This window comes from Podarcis tiliguerta (assembly GCF_965153285.1).
Source record: "Podarcis tiliguerta genome assembly, chromosome: 9".
In the NCBI taxonomy this organism is placed as follows: Eukaryota; Metazoa; Chordata; class Lepidosauria; order Squamata; family Lacertidae; genus Podarcis; species Podarcis tiliguerta.
This window is the reverse complement of record NC_139542.1, coordinates 72,332,180-72,360,102: the sequence shown is the minus strand read 5'-3', so window position 1 is coordinate 72,360,102 and position 27,923 is coordinate 72,332,180. Positions and strand designations below refer to the sequence as shown.

Here is a 27,923-nt window from a genome sequence, read left to right as displayed (position 1 = left end):
CAGGCCGAGGGCATCAAACCAGTCTAGCCCTAGGAGGCTTGGCCGCTGGCCTTCGACCACCACCAACTGGAGCAGGCCCGAAAAATCCTTGAATGCGATCCGGAACCGGCCAACGCCTACCACGGGAATGTCGTTTCCCTGGTAGTCTCTCAGGTGTACGCGGTGAGAGTCAAGTTGCCTTTTGGACACTCTGGGTACCAGTCTTTTGATGGTGCTCCAAGACACGATGGACAGGGCAGACCCGGTGTCGATCTCCATGTCACATGGAGCTCCTTCAATGAGCACAGTGACGTTCCGTTTGCGTCGCGTAGGCGAGTCAGTTTAGCCAATCGTGGTTCCATATGGGCAGCGGCAGTTGGTGAGAGCGAAACAGCTTTCCTTGGCGGATTGGAGTGAAGACTTGGACTTGCGAGTTGGTGAAGGGAGGGTGTCAGACGGAGCCAATCGGCAGACCTTAGCGATGTGGCCCCTTCTGGAACACTTCCGACAGATGGCATCTCTGAATCGACACTTGGCACGGGAATGGTTGCCTCCGCAGCCAGCACATTCCGATTGGCCCTTGGACTTGTTTTGAAACTTCCTGCACTCCCGCTTTGTCTGGTGCACGTCATCATCTTCACTGGAGGATGCCTCATCACTGCTGGCCTCTTCATGATGCAATGGAGCTGGCTTCCTAGCAAGACGCGGGCTGCTGGCCTTGCGGATCTTCTGGGCGGAGCGTTCGGCAGCTTCCAAGGCCACGGCCTCCTCAATGGCTTTCTGCAGCATGAGGTCTGGCTTGGAGAGGAGATGCCGTTGCAGACGGATGTCCCGGACCCCGCAGATGATTCGATCCATCAGGGCATTGTCTAAGTCTCGGAACTCGCAGTGCATTGCAGCCTGTCGGAAGGCAGCGGTGTAGTTGTTAATTGACTCCCCTTATGCCTGGTTCCGGTGGTAGAATGCATGGTGGGCAGCAATCTTGGACGGCTTTGGTGCATAGTGGTTGCGGAGCTTCTCTTGAATCGTGTCCCACGGTGTTGCCTGGACTGCTTCAGGTGCAACCAATGCTCAGGCCGTCTCAAACACCTCAGGCCCACAGAGGCTGAGGAATACGCCCCGCTTATGCTCCTGTGATACTTGCGTCAGCTCGTTGGCTTGGAGGTAGCAGTCGAACCGAGCGAGATAGGAGTCCCATGATTCAGAGGCTGGCGCAAATGGCGGTAGAGGCACAAGTGAAGCCATGGTTCTGATGCCGATGTGGGGCGATGGATGGAACACAGTGCTCTAGCCAGAACAGTCAGCTCTGAATTGGTTCTGTTCAGTAATTTCTCTTGGTGTTTCAGCTCAGTGATTCAGCTCTGCTCAGAGGGTGGCTGCATCTGGCTGTGCTCTGTTGTCCATCCATCCCATCCTCGTCGTCAGTGTTAAGTTGTGGGTGAACATATCAGACGACACAGTGATTCTTCAAACAGCTCTTGTTTATTCACAGGCCAGAACAGAACTGAACTGAAGGGTTCAGTCAGCCTGCTTTATAGAGCTCCAGTACAACGTTACTGTAACAACTTTCTAAAACTATCCAATCTCTGAACGTCACTTTCGGTCCCTTATTTGCATAACTATCTACAGTATCCCCCTGCTGGCCCAGGGTGCGAACTTCAGTACATAACAGTGGGCATCCGGTGGAAGGAGGCTGGCATCGGAAAGGGTGCAGGGAGAGTGGGCGGGGGAGACACGAGCCCAGAGGTTTGGGCCGGAAGATAAAAATAAAACTCTATGAGCCCTTGGGGAAAACCACCAAGGTGCCCAAACCCTGACTTCTGCCAGTCCAGGACACTCAGTACCAATGTCTTTTGCGGTCAAAAGCAAGGGAGGGGGAGATGCCACCCTCAGGAAATTCAGCTTCTGCATGTTGTGCAGTCTTTAGCAGGTTGTAGCATCTGGAAGTCAGCAGAGACCAACTCTGGGGCAAAAAGGGGCCCCCAGACACTGGAAACTGATGGGCAAATCTCCAGGGAGGGTCAGTCTGAGAGGGTCCAGCATCCTGAGGAAAGGGAGGCACAGCCCCAAACCCAGACAGGGGCAGCCTCCCCACCATGGTTGTTGTGGCTGCTGCTGCTGCAGATGAATGGAGGGCATTTGCCCTGATGCCACTTGGAACAGGCAAGTGCATCTCGGGGGCCGGACCAAGTTTCCAGTGCTGCAGGGGTGCCCAAGCCTGCAGGTGGCTTGTTTGTTTAACCCACAGCGCCAGCCGCGTCCCTCTGATCCAATACTAGCCCTACTCAAAACAGGCCCATTGAAATGAGTGGACATGAATAACTTGGGCCCATTAATTTCAATGGATCTACTCTAAGTAGGGCCAGTATAATCCTTTCTTGCTAGTGAGTCACATGATACACAGAATCACTGCTGTCCTGTCACCAAAATGTGGAGAAGAAAAAACCCAGAAGCGAGTAACTGCAGTACAGTGGTACCTCAGGTTAAGTACTTAATTCGTTCCGGAGGTCTGTACTTAACCTGAAACTGTTCTTAACCTGAAGCACCACTTTAGCTAATGGGGCCTCCTGCTGCTGCAGCGCCGCCGGAGCACGATTTCTGTTCTCATCTTGAAGCAAAGTACTTAACCCGAGGTAATATTTCTGGGTTAGCAGAGTCTGTAACCTGAAGCGTATGCAACCTGAGGTACCACTGTACCAGCAGTGAATAAGGTTAAGAGAAATAGCCTTCTATTCTGCCTTGGGGAGACCATCTGCTCAAGAGGAGCTGGGGGGCAACTAATAAGCAACAGCCTCCAGCAAGGCAGCGAAGTATAGCAAGAATCATTACGAGGAGGTTCATTGGTGCTTCAGGCACAGCAGAAACAAGGGCAGCAGTCGCAGCAACGGGCAATGAGACATTGGGAACATATTTGAAGATCTTGTTTGGACTGTGGTGGCAGACACCCGACCGTCGTATGTTTTTGCATACAGCCGTAGAACTTGCTGTTGTCTCGCCGTCGCCATTTCCAGACACCTTGTATCGATCTCATCGACGGCGATGCCTTATTCTTTATCACACGCGGGCCTTTGCAAATTTGCCACCCCGTGCCTTTCTTTCTCTGCATCGTGTTTCTCTTTTGTATCGAACGGCGTCTCCTCCTCCGCAGCGCGTTTGCCCTGATCTGGATGAAAAGTTGCTGGGCACGGAAACCCCGCCGCGCACTGCAAGCTGTAACTGCCTGGAGGCCGCGCTCTTCGCCTGTTGTCGCGGGAAGCGGGGCCGGGGCTCGTTTCTAAGAAGAGACGCCGGCGCTCAGGCTCGTGAGGGCGGGGAGGGGCGAGTCCGCGTTCCGCAAGCAGGCGACCCTTCCCGCGCAGCGCCGGCCGCCCCTTTCTGAGCCTCCAGCTGGCGCGGCGCTCCTTGGCAAGCGGCTAGCGGGAAGAGCCGCCTCAGTGTCCCCACGTAGCCTCGAGGGCGTCCTTCCCACCACCTCCGCGGCTTGCTCCGCGGCGCCTCCTTCGACACCCGCAGCAGCAGCCAGCCCGGCGAAGCCCCCTCGCTCGCTCGCTCGCTGCCGGTTGTGCTTCGCCTCGGCGGTTCCCGGGGCTCCAGCGCGCGCCGCCTTCCCGCCCTCGGCCCGATTGGCTGGTGGGGCGCGCGGCGGGGCTCGGTGGCGGCGGCGGCGAGCGAGGCTGGCGCGGGGCTGCCGGCCATGAGAGCGCCGGCGCGGTTGCTGCTGGCGGCGCTGCTGCTGGTACTGGGGCGCGGCTGGGGCGCGCGGTGCCCGGCGCGCTGCGACGTCTCTCGGTGCCCGAGCCCCGGCTGCCCCAGCGGCTACGTGCCCGACGGCTGCAACTGCTGCTTGGTGTGCGCGGCGGGCGAGGGCGAGGCGTGCGGCCGCGCCGAGGACCCGCCGTGCGGAGACGACCTCCAGTGCCGCTTCCCGGCGGCGGGCCAGGGCCAGGGCCCCGGCGTGTGCCAGTGCCAGCTCCGCGCGCCGGTCTGCGGCAGCGACGGCCGGACGTACGCCAACGGGTGCCGCCTCAAGAGCGCCGAGCGCCAGGCTCTGCAGCAGGGGCTGCCGCCCGTCGTGCAGGTCCAGAAGGGCGCCTGCGGAGCCGGTAAGAGCCGCGCGGACCCCCGCCAGCCCCGCAGACAACGAGGCCGGGAAGGAGCCAGGGCGAAGCGGGGAACCCGAAGGGAGAGCAGCCGCTTAGGGGCTCCCCCAGCCCCCCGAGGGCCACAGACCCTCCGGGTCCTGCTCCTGACCCGCTTGCTACTGCGAGAGAGAAATGCGGAGCGGGCTGGGAGCTTTAGATCCCGGACTTTGAAGGCTGTCACTGCTCCAGCCTGGTGGTCGCTGTGATCTCCCTCCGCCCTGCCGAACAGGTTTTGTATGCTTCTGTGGCGCTTCAGAAACCTGCAACACCTGTTCCACCAGAGAGAAGAGCAGTGCAAAAGACCAGTGAGTGTTTATAACTTGCATCGTTCCGCCTTCAGTTGTCTTGTTGCTGACAGCTTTCTTGTTGAGCCAACCACCCTAGGCAAGCTTTTTATGGCAGTGCGCTCTTCCTGGCATTCTTCTGGCGAAGGCAATGCTTTATTCCATTAAAAGACAAAAAACGTGCTGATTTGTGCCACGTGCCAACGTGGCAACAGAACCAATTTGGGAGCAACCCCTCCATGTAATAACAGCTCAGTAGGGGAATGAGAAGGATTTAATGCACTGCATTAACTTCTCTCTCCGGTGGGGGAGCACGTACTACTGGCAGCATCTCAAGAACGTTTTGTTCTGACATGGTTCCTTCTGTCAGCTGAACCCTTTTCAGTTCCCTTCCTAGTGCACCATGCCAAACGAAGCCTAACAGTAAGCCTCTGATCTTCAAAAAGTTATACATTTAGAGGGTTATATTTTCACATTGACCTGCAATGCAGTGGGAAAGGGGCTGGGAGAGGAGGTTGCTCTGCCTCCAAAACAAGAAAAGAAAAACAATCTAGCTAGGGTCAAACCGCATGTTACACTGCGGCACTCAGGGCTGGCCCACCCACCAGGCAAAGCGAGGCAACCAGCGTGGGTGGCAGGATTCACAAGGGCAGCAGATCTGGCCTCCAAGGAATGCCAGTGGCAGTTGCGGCACGCTTCTCGGAGGCCGGATCTGGCACCTCCTTGGCAGCCCCCCACCCACTGCTGCCTCTACAATGACTTTTTGGCAAATAGGAGGCGCTGCTGGTCTCCTCCCACTCTTGTTCCTAATGCAGATCCTTATTCCCCACTTGCTCCTGATCTGGATCATCGCTCACTCCTTCCCTTAGCAGGGTGACAAACCCACTTTGCGGTTCACTTCAAATGCCTTGGGCCAGCTCTGGCAGTAGCATTAAATCAAAGCTGCAACAACAAACTAAGACGTGCCGTGAACAACTCTTGGCAGTGGCACAAATTGTAGTTCCATGTTCTTGTGGGACCCACTGTGGGTCACAGACTGATCTAAAGTGGGTCACATTAAAACAAGCAACACTATCACCATTTTGAGATAGGATAAAACATTAAGAAGTGGGTCTCTAAATACGTATTTTGGGTGCTGTGTGGTGGCATCTCTCCTCCCTTCCCTTTGTGTATTGTGCTCCAAAATGGACCAACGTACGGGGACTTCCAGCTCCCCCCTGGACAGATGCCTCTAGTATTATGTTGGTGGTGCTGTGATGTGTCCTTCATCAACCTCTCTCCATGCATGTGGGTGATTTCACCAGCACACTCTCCAGATCTGCCTTTCTCAACCTTGGGTCCCCAAATGTTCTTGAACCACAACTCCCATCATCCCTCACCAATGGCCATGCTGGCTAGGAATGATGGGAGTTGTAGTCCAACAACATCTGGGGACCCATGGTTGAGAAAGGCTATTCCAGTAGGTGGGCACAGGCAGTGTTTCAAGGGGCAAGCCTAGAGACTAGGTTGATGTCTCTTGTTTCCATAACTCTTCTTGTTATGGAAACAAAAAGAGTTGTTGGGTGAGCAGAGAGTTTGTTTGGATCCTGGGTGAGAACTCGGAGATTGAGAGGGAGCGTGTGTCATTAATGGAACATTTTAATACGTAATGGTGTAATTCTGTAATATTTGTCTGTTGCTTTTTAAGCTTTTAGTACACCGCTTAGAGATGTTTTAAGCATATTAAGCAGGATAGAAATTAATCAATGCCTTCACTTCTAAAATGCTATTTTAGTAGGATTTGGCAGCAGCTATTTTTTTGGCATAATAGTTGCGTATCTTCCCCCATATCCTGCATCCTGGTATAACTAGGGTATAGGATTGCTCTGTAAGTGGAACTGATGGGTTTTTTCCCCTCGAATCAGAAACCCCAGTTGAACTATTTTTGGCAATTGGGTAACATTTTCAGATAGTATGTAAAATTTACATGACACACTTTTTAAAGTTTTTGTTTAGCAACTTATGTCAAACATGCTAAATCAGATCTCCTTGGTTTTAGGACAGTGGGAAGTTTTTTGAGGGGAAACTTTCCATTCTGTTTTTCCCAGAAAACCCACATAATCTGCTAGAAATACAAACACTCAAACAATAACATTATTTTCTTTTCCGGTTGTTTCCTGCAAGTTTCAGACAGTTTCAAAATGTTTACTTTGGTTTTCTGTGTGTACAAGTAATACCATTTCAAAATTTTAAAAACAGCATTTCATAGTTCTGTGGCTGAGTCATGAGAACATGTGCACAACAGGCTGTGATCTTTTTTGTTTTTGAAGAAGAACTGTTTTACCCTGTAAATTAAAGCCTCTTAGTAATGCAGAGAGATAGCCTCTTAACACAATATTTGGAGGTTGGCAAAGGGAGAAAAAAAGCCATTATCTTAGGCTGCATACACACAGCAGTTTAAAATGGATTCAGTGTTTGCATGTTTTTCACACTCCCCTCCATTTAATTTGGATTTCCCTGATCCACAGATAATGTGGTTTGGGGGGGGGGGGGAATCAACATATAATTTCATTTTACCCAACTGTGGACATGTTGAAGAGTATTGTGTGTGAGGGAGGGGGTTTAACCTATGTGCTGATGTTTTGTTGGATATCACGACATTCCTCAGTGGGCTGCTGGTGGGTTGAGAGCAACACATATTTTATGTAAAAAAAACCAACCCACTGTTTTGTGTGAGTGTGCTATATCACAAAACTTGTATCTCAAAAACATTTTTTTTAAAAAAAAGTGCCCACCCACACGGTTAAACAAATATTCTCACAGCAGACCTCACAACACTTTTATTGTCATCATCATTATTAAATAAATTTATATGCTGCCTTTCAGCCCAAGATCACAGGGTGGTTGAAATTCTGATGGGAAGCCCACTCACAGGTGGGGAATGCTCTGTTGTGCTCAGGTGCTGCTTTCGGGTGTCTGATTGGTCATGGCAAAAACAGGATGCTGGACTAGACGGGCCATTGGCTCAATCCAGCAGGCTCTTCTTATATTCTTGGGACCTAAGTGCAACCACATTCTCCCCATCTGTGATGCCCAGAAACTGGTACACTGAAGATGGAACATGGTTAAGAGCAAATGATAGGCTTACAGTGGTACCTCTGGATGTGAACGGGTAGACCAAGTGATGCCTCCAAAATGAAAACACAAAATACATAGAAGAAGAAGAAGAAGAAGAAGAAGAAGAAGAAGAAGAAGAAGAGGAAGAAGAACAGCAGCAGCAGCAGCAGCAGCAGCAGCAGCAGCAGCAGCAGAAACACTACCCCACACACATTTAAAAGGACATAGAATCAGCCAAAGGCTTGGGTGAAGAGGATTGTTTTTGCCTGGTGCCTAAAAATATGTAGTGAAGGTGCCAACGAACCTCCCTGGGGAGAGCATTTCACAAACAGGGAGCCACTGCAGAAAAGACCCATTCCCTTGTTGCCACCCTCTGGGCCTCATGTGTTGGAGGCACAGGAAGAAGGGCCTCAAATGATTTTCGCCAGGTCTGGATTAGTTCATATGGGGATAGGTGGTCCTTTGTGCAAGTCTGGTATAATGGAAAACTTGTATTTCAAAAATGGAAAAGAATTGGCTGTGTGCACAGTTAAACAAATACGCCCACAATTGACCTCAGGTTTCCAGAAGTTATGGTGGGTGGGGAAATACCAAATGAGGGGAGAGGACAACACCACAGGGTGCAAATAAATGCAGCTCATCTCACTAGTGTGGACAGGAAGCCTCAAGACCTTGAGAGTTCAATTGAATGCTCATGGTGCACAAAAAGCACACCCGGGAAAATCAAAGTTGTGTGGCTCACATGCACTTTAAACCCCTCTGTGTGCCTGGCAAGGTGTAGAAGTATGAATGGTGGCTGAATGTATAAAAGGCCTTTTTTGTTTGTTTAATGAGGAATATCTTTGATGGAGGATTTGGAATCACAATAAATATACATAGAAAGGAAATGGGTGTTGGGAAATTAAAAGGTGATGGGAAAACACACATAGGAGCTTGAAGTAAATAATTACTGAGAGTCAAAGCCCAAAGCAGGTGGCAGCATATACTTATTAATAAATAAGAAATTTAAATGTTAATATAAATTCTAAAATCGAACTTACGCTGAAAGTTATAAAGTTGACCTCTGGCAAGTGAAGAAAACTTTTTGAAATGTTGCCAACGGAATTTGTCCATCCCCTTCAGAATCTGCTTCCTTCATTTATTTTCTTTGAAGATATTTTTTTAAAAGCAACTTTCAGCACAACAGGTTCAGCATGGAATAAAATAATAATTATGACTCATGTCGTCTGAGGAAATGAGATGTTAAACTGTTAAAAAAATGAACCACTAGTCCAGAATAAACAACATTTTTTAAAAAAGCTTAAAACTCCTTCCTAATGTTGGAGTATTTGATGTGCTGCTGTAGAGAAGCAAAACAAAAACATAGCATTTTAAAAGAAAATAATATTCCTCCCCCGCCAAGTACTTCTGGGAACTTATTTATTTCTAATTACAATTTTTACATTTCCTGTAATGATGATGTCCTCATGCAGAATGACAAACAAACAAAATACAGGGACAATTTTTGTTTCTCTGAGAAACTAACCAAAAAGCTTCCGGGGGGTGGGGTGGGGAAATATCTTTACATTTATATTGTTGTTTTGTTTTTTCACACCTTAAATTAAAATTTATTATTTGCTTGATTCTGAAGAGCTGAGACAAAATAAAAAAATGCCCACATGCTCATCACCACAGATCTGGAAGTGGCCCAAAAATGGGGCGGGGCTGGGGCAGGGGCGTAATTACGGCATTCCTATTACGTAGAAATAAGCAAAATCCCTATTGATTTCTAATTTCTTAATAACACTTCCCTTTATCTTTGCTAGTATAGATCATCAACAGCCAAACAGCCCAAGGTATAAGTTTAACTTCATTGCAGATGTGGTGGAGAAGATTGCACCAGCAGTTGTACATATAGAACTTTTCTTAAGGTAAGCTGCTGGCATTTATGATTAAAAGTAAAAATGCTGTGCATGTACATACCTAGTTTTGATGACAACAGGAAAGCGCAACACTACTTTGCCACCATTGGGGATTTGACTACCGGCGGCTGGGGGCAGGGGCGGGCTTATGGTAGATTTCCTAGATTTCTTTTGATTTCCTTCTCTTTGTGCTCATTCAACCGTTCTGTTGAGGTGCATTTTGCACATGTCCAGGACGTCCGATTTAGAGCAGAATACTGTCAGCAACACACACACACAAATTGTGCTGCATGCTCAGGCCCGGCTAGCCAATTGGATGGAGCTGGAGGCACAGACACTCAGCAGAAGTGGCCTAGGCAGAAGAGTGGATGAAGAAACATGGGTTTTCTGGAGAAGGTTCCAAGAAAAAATATGTATACAATGTGCACAAGTATGGACTCTCAGGTGACAAACAGAACGCTGAAAGCCTGGATTTTACCAGCAAGGGTAGATGGCCCTAAAACCACTAACAACAATGGGTGGAGTTGCACAGTAAATAGTATTTTCCATAGAAAATCTTTCCAGTATTGGGTGGTTACTGTTTTGGTGCATTTAATCACCCATTTAATGCCCATTAGATCAACTTACTTCTGGTGACTTTAGCTCTGCCTCTTGTACCTCAGGAAACCTGTTGGCAGAGGAAATGGGGGGGACGTTCACTGTACTCACTGTGAGCTTTTACTGTTTAACCTGAGGGGAAATTTACAAAAAGGGAGAATAGCAGAAAAGTGTCTCATTTTAAAATGTGGATGTCAGAGCACTGATATTTTTGTAAAGAAGATTCAAAATCTATCTCAATTTCCTCAGGTAGGAGCTGCCACTAGATATAATTGGTATTAAAATTCATTACACTAAGTGAGCCTGAGGCACAAGAGCAACCCTGGCAATTGTATCCTGCCATCCTATAGCCTTTTTGAGTCCACAGCCTCCTCTCCTTGGGAATCTTCCAGGCAGCCATTTTGCTTCCGCAGTACTCATGAATTTGTCTTAAGCTGCAGGGCCAAACAACACAACGTGACGCAGGAGTTTTGGGACTGAATCACTCAATTTCTCTTTATTTTCCTGAAAGCGGGCAGACGATCCCACAGAGTTGAGGGTCATTTAACCCATTTCCCCTCCAAATCAGTACTCCAATGCAAATCACTCAACAGCCCCCCCCCCCAAAATGTCGCCATTAGCCATGGAGGGGGGGAAAACATGCATTTTCTCACTGTACTTGCATGTTTTCTTCTCAGTAGCTAATACCAACCAGAGAAGGTACAGGGGTGAGGAATTAACCAACCTCAACCCCCAGACTTTATCCTCAATTCAAATTGGGAACCCCTTGAAGGTGTTTTTACAAAAGTAAAAGGGCATTGTGAGATCTTCACTAAGATAAAGTGGCTGGTAAAACAAGCATTAACACACCCACCCACCCCCAAATATAATACATAACAATAAAACAGGATCAGGTAAAACCACAGATCTCCCACATCATGTTTAGTTTGGCCTTGGGGTATGGGCTACTGAGAAGAAAAAGGAATTGGGAACTGCCGTATTTTTTGCCCTATAGGACGCACTTTTCCCCCTCCAAAAATGAAGGGGAAATGTGTGTGCGTCCTATGGGGCGAATGCAGGCTTTCGCTGAAGGCTGGAGAAAGAGGGGGGTCGGTGCGCACCGACCCCTCTCGCTCTCCTGGCTTCAGGAAGTTCTCCGCAAGCCTTGGGAGCCTGTGAGAGTTCCCGCCGGGCTCCCTAGGCTTGCAGATAGCAGCCTGTTCTAGGGGCTGGGGTTGGGGGGAAGCTCGGGCTTCTCCCACTCCAGCCCCACGCCTGCGGGGGAAATAATTTTTTTTCTTTATTCCCCCCCCCCAAAAAAAAACTAGGAGCACCCTATGGGCCGGTGCGCCCTATAGGGCGAAAAATACGGTACCTAATTATGGCTGACTTTTGTTTGGACATATAAGCTGTAGCTGCTGTTTCAGGTGGATGCTTAAAGATGGGTTGCTCCTGAAGGCTGTCTGTAGTGCAGGACCATCACTAGTATAGTGTCTGGATGCTTGTTGTGGGGCATGTGCTGGGATTTCTATGGCATTTTATGGGTCTCTTGTGTTAATACCTTTTAGCAGCTCTGTCATCCCAGCCATTTCTCTGGAGAAGAGGCACTGCCCTCTTTTTCTTTCTGGGAAAAGGGTGCAGATCACGGTTGTGGCCTGCTTATTTTTTCTCAGTGAGCTTCATTGATTAAGAGGTGGCATTTTTTTCAGACATCCTCTGTTTGGCCGGAACGTTCCTCTTTCCAGTGGATCTGGGTTTATTGTGTCAGATGCAGGTTTGATTGTAACCAATGCCCATGTGGTGTCAAGCAGCTCCACAGTCACCGGGCGACAACGGTTGAAAATCCAGCTGCAGAATGGAGATACATATGATGCAACAATCAAAGACATTGATAAGAAATCTGATATAGCGACGATAAAGATTAATCCACGGGTAAGTAAAAGGCAAAGGAAGTGTGCCCAATATTTGACAAATGCTCTTTGCATTGAAACCTGAGGCTGCTGATGCTCCATAGTTGCCTTAGACTCTCACTGTTTTATGGTACGGATTCAGTCACATACCTGAAATTATGGTTTTCACGAATAAAGTGGATTAAAGTACTCTGGTGCAACAAATCCACTTTTAAAAAACACCCCCACTTTTTGTTAGGAAGGAGAGTGATGGGGAAAAGCAGGAAAAGTGTGAGATAACAGTTCAAGGACTGTAGGAAAATGGTTGCTTATGCATAAGCGCATGGGCAGAAGTTTCTTACAGGGCAAAGCAAGATGCTGCTTAAAAGCATGGACAACGCGTGATCAGTCCATGCTATTTAGTGATTGGTCCACGTAACATGGTCTGAGGTGGCGTGAGATACTGTACTGTTCTTTGTCTGCTAGCTGATACAATGTTGTATCATTTTTTGCTGAACACAACAATAAAGGCGGGCAGCAGCTTTTGAGGCTGTGAGAGATCCCTTCAAAATCCATCTTGGTGTGTGAGATCCTTTCAAGCTAACCTGGTGAGAGACTGTCTCATTCCAAAAAGACGAGCAGGCCTCGTCAAAGGACAGCAAAGAAATCAGAATAGTTGCTTAGGAAAGAGCTGCGTTTGTGTCTCTTGTAACAACTAGTTTTTCCCTAAGAAGGTAGTGATTTTAGCAGGGTTAAAGTGCGTTGAGGTAGAGTGTGCTCCTCCTCTTGGATCTTATCTTACTAGGCATGAAATGCATCACAAGTGAAACATTCCACAAATGGAAATTTCTCACATTTTGCCAAGTTCCTTTCAAGTGATTTAGATTGAGAGCAGATTTGTAGATGAATGTGCACTCCGAAACGCCTAAAACATAAATCATAGACGGTACAGTGACTGTATTTCCTGACAAGATGTTGGAAGCAAGAGGAAAAGGGAAACCCGGAATGATTTCTAAACTCCAGTTCTTTCATAGCGCTGTTCATTATGAAAGACACAAAGAAGTAAAGTTTAAATTCATGATAGATTTACCACCACCGCCCGCAATTACTTCATGAAGTGGCTTGGAAAAAGCTGAGAAACTCCCTTTACTTCAAAAGATATTGGTAAATAGCATAAATTATTCCAAACCAGTTGGAATTAATTCCCATCCCTGATTGGGAGTACAATGGTATCTGCTCACCCCACCCATAAGCCTCTGTTGAGATGTCAGGAGCACTGCAAACAATATTCCCCAACAGTCTTTGGGATCAACAGAGCAGTGTTGGGAGGAGTACAGGTGTGGTGGAGGAGGAAAGAGAGATTTCTCCCCACCTTCATGGTGGATAAGAGAGTGCAACGGAGTTCTTCCCTGGCTTGATTTAAATCTGAGCCATGGGGAAACTGGAGTGGGGGTTATAATGTTCATCTTGTATGTGAGGGCAGCAGCCACAATTCATAATATGAACCTGGGAGTTATTATTTTCAGTGGCATCTCTAGTTTAACGTTGAGAATTGGACTGAAAACACAACGTTGGTGTCCTGGTGGTCTTTATGCAATTTTCTTGTGGGGCTGTATGTAAATTTTACTAACATTTCTGCACCGACACATCCCAAGATCTTGGAGTGTTCATAAGGCCAAGTTCCAAAAGCAACAGTTGCTGGGAAAGGAGATCGAGCTTAGCCAAGATGGGGGCTCCTCTGCAGTGAGCTCAAGCTGGGGCCTGGTGGTTCCTGAGGCCCTGGTCCTTGGGGTCAGTTTACAGAGTTGTCAGTCAGGTGTCAGGATTAGTTCTGCGGCCTTGAAAAGCAGAGATTGGTCTGCAAAGCTTGTGGCAGTCACACAGTATGGGTGGTGCAGAGCATAAGGCCACGGGGCTTGGCTCCTGGGAACCCAGTAGCTTGCCTTGAGTAGTGCAGACTTAGTGCAAAGTCACCCCGTGAGCTTCATAGTTCTGTCCCTAGTTCTGATACATTACTTAAAAAAAAATCTGGGAATGCTATGGTTTGCTTTCCTCTCCTCAAATGCAACCACTGTCTTTATCTCCTAGAAAAAGTTGCCTTTCCTCGCCATGGGCCTGTCTGGGGATCTGAGGCCTGGTGAATTTGTTGTGGCCATTGGGAGTCCCTTTGCTTTGCAGAACACAGTGACAACAGGGATTGTCAGTACAGCCCAGCGGGATGGCAAAGAGCTTGGCTTGAAGGATTCTGACATGGATTATGTTCAGACAGATGCTATCATCAATGTAAGTAAATCCTCTGATTTCAGGAAATCTCAAAATCTATGGACCAGAGGTGATGATTTTTAATCAGTCCAACTACTGAGAAGGAACATACTATTGGAAGTATATTGTCCAATAATATCACAGTTTACAGTTTATCCAATTTACAGCAGTCCAGTACATTCAATACATCTTTTGACTACAGGCAACTCCCAATTTACGCAGGAGTTACGTTCCCAGGCACGACATGCTGAAGTGAAATCGCATATATTTGAAACACCACTGGAAAAGCCTGCAAATACCCAGTTCTACCCCTTTTTGTGACATTTTTGTAACTTTTGGGGTGGCTTTGGGTTGGGAACCATGCCTGTGTGCACAGTCATTCACATTGAACATGCCTAAAATGGCAGCTGCCTGCATTTCAAAGAAACTGTGAAAGTGGTCTGTATTTATGAAATAACAAAGGCTGATTAATGTTTTCTATTTTTCTGGTGTTGATGAATCATTGTTTAACCTCTGTCCTTGTTTCTTAAGAAAAAGCAACTTGTAGAACTTGGCAAATTGTTTCGCATTGGCTCATTATTTTAATGTTTCAGCTTATGTTCTTTGCAGGAGGAGCACTCTAGTCCTATTTCCTGATCAGCAGGGCTACCTTAACCCTGACCACTCCCAGCAGCAGCGTGGCATCTCAGACTCAGTCAGAGCCCCGGAAAGGGGTGCTGTAGATCAACAGCCCTTAACCTTTTCAGACCTGGGGCCCACCTTTAACCCCAAAATGCACTTGGTGATCCCATAACTTAATTTTTACCACTTATTTGTGTGGTGGTAGTGCTGCTGTTACGACCTATCTTAGATCAGGCTGTGACCCTGTAGTGCAGAGGTAGGGGGTCTTTTTGGCTATACTGATGGCTTGAGAACCTTCATTTTCTCTGGTTGCTCCATTTCTCTACTGCCTGACCATCCCTGTTGGGCTCAGCTGCCATTCCCTCATCTGGGATGTGGTGGGGTCTCCAGCCATAAAGTTCCTGGGAAGTGGAAGGCAACCAACTCCTGGTCTTTCCAGTGACTCACACAGCCCATGCATGACAGGCCAGGTGTAAGCTCTGAGAAAGATGGGAGTGGGAGAGCAACTCTGTGTCCGCCCACATCAGGCATGTCTGTCATTCTCCAGTGAGGCAAAAAGCTGAGGTGCCTTATAGAGATGCAGAAAGCGCTAAGATTGGCCTCACACATTTGTGTTTTCCTAGCTGACCCAGTAATTTTAGCTGAACTGCCGTCTTACTGAAACTTGCAACTTGTGCAAGGGAATGAACCTGTGTCTTTACGTCTGCATATGGTGCATGCATATTCTTGTTGTTGGCATCTGTCTGTCTCGAGAGACAATGGAGTGCACCCTTTATAGGTGAAGTCAAACCACTGCATTAGCAGCACTGAAGTGACCTCCCTGTGAAGAAAATGAGTCTCAGGTGCACACAGAAGCTTTTGTGGGGCAGAAAATACAGAATTGCTGCCTGATAAAGTATGCTTCATTGAAATATGATGTTCGCTTCCTGAAAGTGGCCATAATGTTTTCTGATATTGTTTTGCAGTACGGAAACTCAGGAGGACCTCTGGTAAACTTGGTAAGGACAGATTACTTTAAAGGAGCTTGATAAACATCTGTTTGCTTTCATTTATCAGATTGAATAGTTTTTTTCAAAAAGGGACAGTTACCCAAATTGCCATCTTGATAGTCTCAGTTTGGCCAATAACGTAGGAGTTGTTTCATGTAGTGGCTGGAGTGCTAGACCTGGGAGGCCAGGGTTCCAGTCTCCACTTGACAATGAAGTTCACTGGGTTATCATGAGTGTGAGAAGGACAGGTCTATCAACGCATTGATGATACCCAGCCTTGTTTCCTCTTCTCATTTAACCTAATTCCCACAGTCTTTAAGTCTATTGTGATTGGCAGCGACATTCCAAGCTCTCAAGCAGAGAAAGGGCTTTTCCAGCCCTGCTCTGCAGGATTCCTTAACCAGAGATACCGGGGACAGAACACGAGGCCCTGGGCACGCAAAGCCTGGGCTCCACCACTGAGCTGGGGGAGGTGCCCTGGGTCTATTTTGTGACATCCAAAAATGCTGTGGAAGCCCAGCCCACTGGTCCACTAGGCAAGGCAGAGCTGAATGCTCATAGAGCTGAACGCAGAAGCCAAAGACTCAGTCCAGCATCACAAGCCATGGCGACACATGACAGTTGCAAAAAGCCAAGCATATACAACCAGAGCTCTTTTTTTGGTTAAAAATGAAGTGCCGGCACTGATAGCATAGAGCATGAGATTCTTAATCTCAGGGTTGTGGATTGGAGCCCCAGGCTGGCCAAAAGATTCCTGCATTGCAGGGGGTTGGGCTAGATGACCCTCAGGGTCCCTTCCAACTCTATAATTCCACCTTGGTAAAATGACCAAGGGGGTTGTACTCTGTGGCAGTGAGTACCGTGTCAGAAAAAAGCGCTGATTATCGTTAATTTACTTTTGTGATAAAAGCACAAGCTGCCTGCTAGGAATACACTTCTTTTTAAAGGCAAAAGCTTTTAAAATAACAAATGAAACGTGTTGGTATCTTACTTCAACAGGATGGAGAAGTGATTGGCATCAATACATTAAAGGTTGCTGCAGGGATTTCTTTTGCTATTCCTTCCGATCGCATTGCTCGATTCCTGTCAGAGAATTCTGACAAAGAAAGTAAAGGTAAAATTTGGAAGCAATTGTCGGGGATTGGACCAGAGCGGGGGGTGGGAAAACCTTTTCAGAGGCAAAAATGGGCAGAGCAACAAATGTGAATTTTGCCGTTTCCCCCCCCAGTAGGCTATTTTCTATGGATGCTCACACACCCCTCTGCACCCTCCTCCCAGGGATGCAAGAAGCATTGTCATAGTTCAGGGGCATGGTCCATTCAGGCAAAAACACTCAAGGAGGGTGCAAAGCGGGGCTGGTAAGGGCCTGGGGAAGGTGTGCTGTGGCCTACGGACGGGCCCGGAGCCTCAGGTTCCCCATCACTGGACTAGGGAAAGATATTGTACTTCCGGTTTAGTGCAACCAAAAGTTTGTTTTTGATAGAAATGCCCTAGGCCACCTTAACAGTTATTCAGGATGAATTTGGCAGCACAATACTCTTACATAACAGTCCTACACATGCCTTAAAAACAAGTCCTATCAACCTCGGTGGGGCTTACTTCCAGGTAAATAGGTTTAGGATTGCCACAGTAGAGCATAGCCTCTTAGGAAAAGCAAACGTTTAGTTATAACTAAGCGTTTGCCCCAGGCATAGTTTATAGCATTATTAAATAATAATAAATAAAGAAGGCCTCTTATTCAGATGGAAGATGCTTAAACAAAGTCTTTCATATCTGCAGTGATAAGACGGATGTTGGCATCTCATTATTGTGCTACTCCTGAAACTGTTTGCACTCAGGGAGTTTGCGCATGTACTGCAATATGCATGATTATAATAGCATATTATCACAATTGGGTTATCGAGATCATATATCGTTTTGATACCGGAACTGATCCTCGGTTTTCCTGCTGATGTGTTTTTCCACATGCATCCCATTGCAAGTGCTATTTGATATAAATATGCTTTTATGTTATGCTGTATCATCTGTTGGCAGAACAGTTTGGCAGCTCAAATGACATTAAAATGGTCTAATAGTCCATCTGAACACCAGCCCTATTTAGGGACCATGAGTGCTGCTACGTCCCCTCTTCAGCCTCGGCTATGCGGAGAGAAAAAAGCTGGGTCCCTTTCCTTTCTCACTAGTGGTCCCTATCCTGTTTTCCGTCCCACTGGACCCTTCCCCTCACTCTTTCAGACTTCGCTTTTCCTCCTTCTGTGTTGAGCCTGCAATGATGACTATTTTTCCATGTGTGAAATTGACTAGTACATTACTAGTGCAGCTTAGGGCATGGTAAGTAGCTGGGCTCCTTTCAAATCTTACATATCACTCTTCTGCATTCTGTCCTAGCTGGCTGCCTTAATTTCCTTCCTTTCTAACCCCCCCCCCCTTCATTTCTTCACACGCTTTTAGTAGCAAGTGCTCCTCCAGGCTGCCAGACAGAAAGCACTGGGGGCTGCTTATCCACAGAACAGGCACAGCACAATAACCTCTTGCGCCAGCTTTTCCTGTGTTGCTGCCGCTGAACTGAATCGATTCAGTTCTCACGTTGGATTGACAATGAAGTGCTAGAACTGTGTGTTGAGGCTCGTAAAGATGTCAGTATTAATTGCTCTTGGAATTGTTATTACTCATATTTCAGTATCTGCCTGTGAGTATGAATTAGGTACAAAGTGTGGCATTAAACATAATTGAAGCATTTTTAATGGTTACGTAATTTCTGATATTATTTCCACCAACTCTGGAAAAACTCAGCCTCCAGCTGCAAAAGTAATTATGGTCCCTATCTGGGGCACATTTTAATAATTATAAAATATAAAATACAATGCACAGATGGTTATAACCAAGTCCCCTTCTCCGCCCCCCCAACCTCAGCATCCAGTTTGTCCCTTCCGCGTGGCCCCAGCTGTAGGATCAGTGGAGGAACAGGTCGCAAAATATCTATTTGCACATACATTTCCTCATCCAGCTGTAGTTACGAGAGTGGAAGCAGGGTTGGTTAGATCATTATTTGAAGCACAAGTCACCAGAGTAATTCTCCACTAATAATAGAAGTCCCTGCTGTTGCAGGAAAAGGGCATGAAAAAATCGCTAAGAAAAATCCCTTTCTGGACTCCTAACACTTCACAACTGGAAAACCACAAAATATCCTCTATTAATTGCCCAGCTCCATCTTTGATCCTTGCTGCTCTGTTTCAGAAACATGAGTCCCTCATTTCCTTTTCCCTACTTACTCTAGAAGCAACATGGGAAGTAATTAGGAGCAACATTATGCACTAATGACTATGGGTCGCATCCAGTACTGCACTTGCAGAGTCCTACTCAGCCACCAGGACTTCCTCTCCCTGCCCACCTCCAGATATGCCCCGGAAGGTCCTCCAGCCTTCTGGAGCAGATTTTGAGGGTGCATGGGGGAGTCTGCCAGGGAGAAGAGAGGAGTGGAAAGTTCTGCTGTGCAAGCAGAAGTCTGCTGTGTTAACATGATGGGAAGTTTTTTCTGCCTAGAATGTTCAGTTCATATTAAGTTCACCTGTTCCTGGCCTTAATGCGTGGTTGACCACAGCTATGAAATGCGATGGTTATGCCCTTTTAAGTCTTGCTATATCAATCAGTAGTTTAATAAAGGAGTATATCAATCATTAATAAATAGTTTAATAAGGAGGTTTTCATACCTGTCCAACTCTGTGTTCCTTTCCCAACCTCTAATCTGTTGATGATTAATGCCTATATGCAGCCTATATGCAACCCTTGCTTTGTCTTTGTGTTAACCAATCAGCAACAAGCACATACGTGGCAATGCTGTAATATTCAATAAATAGCTGTTTTGGTTACGACCACGTACATGTGTACGTACACACATGCTGAAACCAACCCATTAGAAAACATAAATCCTATTTAAGAACCTATAGGGGCTATTCTCACCCCCCCCCCCAAAGCCAAGCCAAATTAGAAACAGTAAAAGCTGATGCTTCTTTGGGAAAAAATACTCAGCCTTGTTCTTTTGCAGACATTAAAGCGAATGAAATTCTGCAGCCGGCTGGTGGTCACTAAGTGTATATATGAAGTACATATGATAGAATTAGGAAGGAGCCTTGCCAGTCTTATTTTTTATTTATTTTATTTACAGTGTTCCAAGCTGCTTTTTTGCACAAGTGCCCATTCAAAATGACTTACAATTAAAAAAAAATGCCTAGAAGGCAACTTGAAAGCTTTCCTCCTACCATACTAACGGGTATAGGAATGCAGGTCGTGCTGTGGTCTAAACCACTGAGCCTCTTGGACTTGCCAATCAGGTTGGCAGTTCAAATCCCCGCGATGGTGGTGAGCTCCTGTTGCTCTGTCCCAGCTCTTGATCACCTAGCAGTTCGAAAGCACACCAGTGCAAGTCGATAAACAGGTACTGCTGCAGGAGGAAGGTAAACGGCATTTCCGTGCGCTCTGGCTTCTGGCATGGTGTCCTGTTGCACCAGGAGCGGTTTAATCCTGCTGGCCACAAGACCCAGAAAGCTGTCTGTGGACCAACGCCGGCTCCCTCGACCTGAAAAGTGAGATGCGTGCCTCACCCCATAGTCACCTTTAACTGGACTTAACCACCTTTGCCTTTTACCTTTTTTACTAATAGATACCATCCCCCATACCTCTTGTGCTGCTATTGAGCTTTTTACTATTAAACTTAGTAAAAGGCTTAATAGCAGCATGGTGTTTAATCATCAGAGTCTCAGGGGAGAGAATATGAGGGCTGGATGTTGGCAGGTGTTAAATATTCACAAAATGCTTGAGTTATATGCGTCATGAGTTATTTAGAAAGCTGTCCTTTCCATGCCAGGGAAAGGAGGGAGGGAAGCAGGCAGACAAAAGGGGGTGGGGAGAGAGAATGAGAATTCTTCTGCCTCCCACCCCCATTCACAACCCTTCACCTTGTCCATTATGAAATACTGTACATTGGTAATGTTCACTCTTGCACACTGGATGTATGTATGTATGTATGTTTAAGTGCACTCATTTTAGGAAAGATGCACCTGTCTGTATGCCCAGTTTGACAAAATGGGAATGGAAGGTGGGCAGGTACTATTAGTGAGGAGTGGCGTAGCGTGGGGGGTGCAGGGGGGGCTGGCCGCACCGGGCGCAACATCTGGGGGGGGGGGCGCTCGCACTCGCAGCTCTCTGCCCCTACCTGGCTCACTCACTCTCTCTCACTGCAGTGCTGGCTGTGCGAATCCGAGCCGCCGGGTCGCCGCCCACTGTGGAGGGGAGGGTGCCAGGCGTGCGGTGCGGTGCGGAGAGAGAGCGAGGGACTATCTGGGGGAGGGACAGTGCAGCAGGGGGGGGGGTGCAAATTACTTGCCTTGCCCCGGGTTAGGGGGCGCAAATTACTTGCCTTGCCCCGGGTGCTGACAAACCATGCTATGCCACTGAGGAGAGGACAAGCACTCAGCACATGCGTATATCCTGTCAACGCCCACCCAGTAGTGTGAATGAGAAACATTGGCTTAGGAATCAAAAGGCAGAAAATTAAATCTGCTTTTTGGTGTGGAACCCTTGCACCAATGTGCACGTGGAAAATTCGGACCTAAGGTACCCATTGTGTGAGAAAACACCTCCACATGGAAACAGCCCTCGTTTTAGGGCCAAACCACATAACACATTTGCTCTTCTGTCCATTTCAGTCTCTCTTTAAGCAGAGCTGTGAGTCCCACAAATGGTATTGGCACCAGGCAACAGGAGGCCCTTTTCTTAGTATAAAGCCTGTCCGCCATGTCACAGGTTTCCTGGTGGGGGACGTAGCAGCCAGAGAGGGTTCTTGTACCAGAAAAAGATGGAGAGTATTGACACTCCTCTCAGCACTGTGCTCCCCGCCTAATTTGCAGGACCCTGTGGCTGTTTTTAAAACAAAGTTTAAACAAAGCCTCACTGTCAGTCATCCCCTTGTGTTGGGGACAGGGCACCTTCCCTGCTCTGAGGTCATACAGAGAAATAAAGGTTTGAGAACTGCTGCAGATATAGAACTGCTTGGCCTTTCAAGAAAGCACTTTGGAGACAGGTTTTACCTTAGGCGAAATAGATCATGTATATAAAATTTGTAAGTCGTAAGGTCTAAAAATAGGAAGCTGCCACATAGTTTAGAAACTTGGCAGATTGTCTGGCCTTTCCATAAGCTTTCCTAACAACCTGATGTTATGAATTGGCTTGAACTGCTGCCTGTGGAGATTGGTTTGTGCCGCCACACACACATACACACAAACTTGGGCTTCTCTGCCCTCCTTCCCTTATGGCAAAGCCCTTAAGACGCTGCCTGAGGGAGGAAATGCCAGGCCTTGGTCTCAGCCCCATTATGTAGCACACCTGAGCCCTGGGAGGGCTGGCACTTGAGCTGGGCCAACCCTGGCCATTGAGGACATTTCTGTGAAGATCTTCTTCAGTTGACAGGGCGTGGCAGCTGTTTCCTTTTTGAATTAGCCAGGCATTTTAATGCTTATCTGCATTGGTTTTAATGTTTTGACGGTGTACACTGTTCTTTTATTATATAGCGGCATAGAAATACTTTTAAAAATAAATAAAATTTACAGTATGTTGCTGAGAAACCTGTCTTAAAGAGATGGCCTATGGCACAAACTTTGGTTATTTTATATGCCATGTAGAGGTTTTTATGTAATTCTGTTGTGTTTTATGTTACTTTGTGCTTTGGAACGTTTTAAAAACGCTAATTAGGCTTTCATTTTTATTCCAGATATGAAAAAAAGGTTTATTGGAATAAGGATGCTGACAATAACACCTGCGTAAGTCTCTCTTGGTGTACTGAACTACAGAACACCCAGAGCTGCATTCGTGTATATAATTCCAGTTGAAATAAGCCCATCTCCCATGTGCAGAATTGTAACCCTGGGCCCAAATCCAGCCGTTGCCAGGGCCTGAGAATCATGTGTAACAACTGGTGGACCAGATATTCTCATTCACATCAAAAAGAAGCATTGCAGGCATCTGGGGTCAGCATTTTCAGGCAACGACCAATGCCATAATGCCTCAGGAAGGCTCATTGGCGCTACCTCCTGACCTGCTGTGTAGGAAGAGGAGCATCTGGGCAGCTGCCCTCCTTCCCTCAGTGGCACTGCACCCCTGCTGGCACGCATAGCCTCTCTTTTGCAGCTACTGCCCAGAATAGGAAAGCCTGCTGTTGTGTTGTGGCACCAACTGACAGCCCAAGGAGACAGGCAGGAGAGGTGAGTGAGCAGCAGTACCAGGTACTGGGAGATGCTGGCAGCAGTGGGGATTGGACCACAGGTCTCATCCTCACAATCTGTCCAGAGAGAGAGGACAGGTAAAGTTCATCTCCTGTACATCTGAGGGTGCAAGTGATGAAGGTGGCAAGGAGGTGCCACAGCCTCTTGGGAGAGAGCAGAGCAAGCGTGGACCGCAGCTGCTCCTCGCTGCTCTGCCTAACTGCTCATTTTGGCAAGCAGTGAGGAACATCTGTGTGGGAATGTTCAGGGTGACAGGAGAAGATATATTGTTTATTAATATCCTTCCCAACTTGCGCTAGCAAGTTCCTTTACTTAGCAGAGTTACATTCCCCTTTTTACACGCACAGCAGATAGCTGGTTGCAGGCTCGTGTGAGCCTCTCACTATTATACAATTCAGTCTGTCTCAGATTGAATTGTACATTCCTAGTAAGTTTCCTTGAATCCCTCTTAAAAGAATAAAGACGCCACAATCTTATTCAAAGTCAATAAAAGAAGTTTACTTACATCAGTTCACAGTTGGATTCCTGAAGGCAGACTTAGTTACAAATATGTACATGTGGATCTACCCCATATGGGGGAATAAACCCAGTGCTTCTGCTAGCTGAGAGCTTGCAAAGCAGTCCTAGCTAAAAGCTGGTCAAACGAAGAAGGAAGTCAAAAAGAGGGAGGTGTGGTGCGTGACTCGTCCCTTTGTTACCTGGACAGGTTAGGTCACGCCCATCTTCTATCACATGCAAAAGGAAGGATGCTCCAGCCAGGAGGAACAGGAAGTTTTGACTGGCTGGACCAAACATTCCCTTTTATGTCTTCTCTAGCATTTCAAGGAATGTTGTACTTGACTGCTTCTCATGGATCACATCCCACAGTCTGCAGCAGCAGCAGCAGCTGCCTCCCATCTCAGTCAGGAAGAGGAGAAGCTGCCGTTGCCTTGTTGAAGGGGGTGGCCACAAGAAGCTCGCCTGAGGCAAAGCACCTTACCACAGACAATAACCTTGGACTACTTGAACGAGGGTGTGGATGCACATCCACAGTGTTTGCAGAAGCCAGCTTATGCATGGGGATGCCTCTTATACGTGTGCATGGATGTGTGTAGCTAGGCTGTGATTTTATGTTTTATTAGAGACACTCCTGAGTTTATAATGACTAAGGACCAAAGTTCACATGACATGTAGTTTGCCCCCAGTATTTTTCCTTTTACAAAATTAAGGGTGCCATCTAAAGTGGAAGATAAGCACAGAGGATAAGAGACTTCTTAATCCTTGACCACTCAGGTTTTCCTGATTAAAAACAATAGTACACACCCCAAAAGCTGCTTGTTTCGGGGCAGAACCAGCTGGGAGGGGAGTGGTTTTTTGGCAGAAAAGAACTGTAGGCTCATAGTCCATTTTAGATCACAGTCTCTGCAACTGCATTTTGTAAAATAAAATATGAAAAGCTGTTGGGAGACACTCCCCACAAGTGACTGTAGACAACACATTGGAACAGCTGATCCAACAGCCAGTTTATTTGTGGAAATAGTTTCCCAGGCAAGATTACGTGTGAGCTGTGTACTGTGATAAGAGGGGCTTGCAGCGATTCTTCCACAAGGAAGCTGTGATCTTCCATTGTGGTGTTGAGGCTCTGGGGATAACTTTGGGTTGCTGAGAGAAACTGAACACAATTTTTAAAAAATTAAACAAAATTGGCAAGAAGTTCCTATGCAGCTGCAGGGTGGTATTGGCAGCAGCAGAATCCTTTGTCTACTGCAGATACTTGGAACACCCTGAACACCCTGTTAGGATGTTTCCCAATTCCCTGAGACTCCTGGGCTCTTCACAGGCCCCTCAAGGCCCAGCAGCTGATGAGAAACAGCTTATTTCAGCAGACTCCAAACAGGAATGCCAGCCAGCAGCACTGCCAAGTCTGAGGGGGTCCCTTGGCAAGGTGACCTCTGGGTGCCACCCTGATTTCTCTGCAATCCTCTCGCCTCTCTGCCCTTCCTCTGCCAGGCAGCAAGAAAGGGCCCCCATTCCTTGTTTATGTGGGTGGGCAGAGTGAAAAATACATTCTCTGAAGGATGGCTTAGGCAGCAGCCTCTTATTAATGCTGAAGTAGCTTGCTTTTGAATTATGGTGCTGGAGGAGACTCTTGAGAGTCCCATGGACTGCAAGAAGATCAAACCTCTCCATTCTGAAGGAAACCAGCCCTGAGCGCTCACTGGAAGGACAGATCCTGAAGCTGAGACTTCAATACTTTGGCCACCTCATGAGAAGAGAAGACTCCCTGGAAAAGACCCTGATGTTGGGAAAGATGGAGGGCACAAGGAGAAGACGGAGGACGAGATGGTGGGACAGTGTTCTCGAAGGTCCCAACATGAGTTTGACCAAACTGCGGGAGGCAGTGGAAGACAGGAGTGCCTGGTGTGCTCTGGTCCAGGGGGTCACGAAGAGTCGGACACGACTAAACGACTCAACAACAACAAAGCTTTACCTCTCTGCACACAAACCTCAGTTGATGCTGCACAGGCTACACAGTGGGAATCACTTGAGCAGCACATGCCTGGAAGCGTCATGGCTGGTGGCCTCATTCTGATACAAAATACGAATAACCGTCAATTTATCGTCCACCCAGTTTGCTTTAATGGCAGCAGAAAAAGGCTCACTTTCCTGAACCCCAGAGGTTTATAGTCAACAAAGTTGGCCCGTCAGACTTCTGCCTGCACTCCAGGACTTTCTCTCCCTCTCCTCTCCCCATGCGTACTCCCCCAGACCCCATATCTGTTCAGAGAATTTTCCCCAACCCTCTGATGCAGATTTGAGCATCAGAGGAGAGAAAGTCCCATTGCAAAGCTGGAAGTTCTTGCACTAATGGGGCAGCTTTGTTGGATACAACCCAAAATATCCAGAGATGGGAGTGGGGGAGGGGTGGGTTCATCCTCATCCTCTCCCACTTTGAGAAGAAATGGTGCTCCTAATCTTCCAGACACCCAGTCAGCTTTTCTCAACCCTTCCTTCCAAAAAGCCAGAGGAGCTGTGCAGTACAGCCCACCTGCCCCTACCTGCATGAGTTTCCCTCTCTCTGGGGTACTACATCTGTTCCCAGAAGCTGAATGTTACAACCATTTTTTTCAGAAAAGCTACTCATCCACCTTGCCTCTCACCAAGAGGCCACATAAACAGCCTGTGTCTTACAAGTTTCACTTGCACTGCTATCTTCCATTTAACACAATACTGCAAAGTTGTTTTAAAATGTTAATTCATGGAGGTAGAAATTCTGAATTCTTCAAAAGCTGCAGCAGCAATAGTAATACAATGATTCAATTTTGGTAATGTTTGTGCTTCTTTTCTTTCTTTCTTTTAGACTAGTGGAAGAACTTAAGCTCGATGATCCAGATTTTCCAGATGTCAGTAGTGGAATTTATGTGCATGAAGTTGTTCCAAATTCTCCATCTCAGAGGTATATTGGTCACAATCCAGAAGCAGTTGCTTAAAACATGCTAAATCCAGCATAAACTCAGAGGCACAATTAGATTCAAGGTTCAACTTGTGTTGACTGATTTTTATTTTTTAACAGTCTAAAAAAACTTGTAATGAGAGCCCTGCTTTCTTTTTCTGGAGTTGTATATCCAGTGTTATTTCATTTTTAAGTATTATTCTTAAAGTCTCAGTTGTATTAGATTTCAAACCACGTAGGAGAAGTCTGTAATATCTGTGCTTATTTTTGTTTTTCGTTCTAATATTGTTTTTAATGCTGTAACCCACCCTGGGACCTTAGGCTACAGGGTGGGTTGTAAATAACAATAATAATAACAATTCATTGTAAGATGCTTTGGGAGTGTTTAAGATAAAGGTAAAGGTACCCCTGACCATTAAGTCCAGTCGCAGACGACTCTGGGGTTGCAGCGCTCATCTCTCTTTATTGGCCGAGGGAGCCGGTGTACAGCTTCCGGGTCATGTGGCCAGCATGACTAAGCTGCTTCTGGCGAACCAGAGCAGCGCACGTAAACACCGCTTACCTTCCTGCCGGAGCGGTACCTATTTATTTACTTGCACTTTGGCGTGCTTTTGAACTGCTAGATTGGCAGGAGCAGGGACCAAGCAACGGGAGCTCACCCTGTCGTAGGGATTCGAACCACCGACTTTCTGATCGGCAAGCCCTAGGCTCTGTGGTTTAAACCACAGCGCCACCCGCGTCCCTCTTGGGAATGTTTAGGGGAGGTCAAAATGTTTTAATAAATAAATTTGTTTGTGGGTTTTTTAAAAAAATAAAGGATGGACTTTAGCTTATTACTGTTTCTCTTTTGCCATCACAGAGGTGGGATTAAGGATGGAGATATCATTGTTAAGGTGAATGGGCGTCCATTGGAGACTTCTGCTGACCTGCAAGATGCAGTAATGACTGAATCACCTCTACTACTTGAAGTTAGAAGGGGAAACGATGACTTGTTGTTTAACATAGCACCTGAAGTGCTTATGTAAAACAAACTGAGGAAGATCATTGCAACACAATTAAACTCATTTATTCTGGAACATCAGATACCTCCTTTACAATGTTAGTAATAGCACCTTGTGTTGACTGATGACAAGGTGGATTGACATAACTGCCTGAGCCGGGGCTGTACCTGACAGTCAACAACCTCACTACTTCAAGAAAAGTTCCTTTTGGTAGTTCTGCATATTGAATTTCATATAGTGTACGACTGTTGTATATGAAAGCAGTGAAATGTAGAAAAATGATTCTTATAGAATTATTGCCTGATATAAAAGCAAAACAATGTGCCAAAACTTTGAGAAAGTGCACAATTTTTCAGGGTTTTTAAAATGATTTTTTTTCATTGTATTAAGAAAGCATTAATGTACAAATTGTATACTTATGACAAGTACTGTATGTTCTACTGTACAAAGATTAAAGTTTACACAACTGAAAA

The 27,923-nt window shown here is 46.8% G+C and overlaps 1 protein-coding gene across 1 annotated transcript; it reads left to right on the top strand.

Annotated features, from left to right (window-relative positions):
- The first annotated feature begins 281 nt into the window (after positions 1-281).
- On the top strand, positions 282-27,923 carry HTRA3 (HtrA serine peptidase 3). Its single transcript, XM_083399086.1, has 9 exons — positions 282-4,082; positions 9,312-9,411; positions 11,688-11,910; positions 13,956-14,150; positions 15,716-15,748; positions 16,739-16,853; positions 22,506-22,554; positions 26,357-26,452; positions 27,309-27,923. Exons 1-9 carry the CDS (start codon positions 3,674-3,676, stop codon positions 27,472-27,474), a joined length of 1,386 nt encoding a protein of 461 aa, XP_083255212.1. The 5' UTR covers positions 282-3,673; the 3' UTR covers positions 27,475-27,923.

What these genes read in the sequence shown, in the direction of transcription:
- HTRA3 (XM_083399086.1), top strand. Translation starts at nt 3,674, where the DNA reads ATGAGAGCGCCGGCGCGGTTGCTGCTGGCGGCGCTGCTGCTGGTACTG. An exon ending in CATATAGAACTTTTCTTAAG is followed by an intron (nt 9,412 to 11,687) that starts GTAAGCTGCTGG and finishes CATTTTTTTCAG; the next exon opens with ACATCCTCTGTTTGGCCGGA. An exon ending in TTCTGACAAAGAAAGTAAAG is followed by an intron (nt 16,854 to 22,505) that starts GTAAAATTTGGA and finishes TTTTTATTCCAG; the next exon opens with ATATGAAAAAAAGGTTTATT.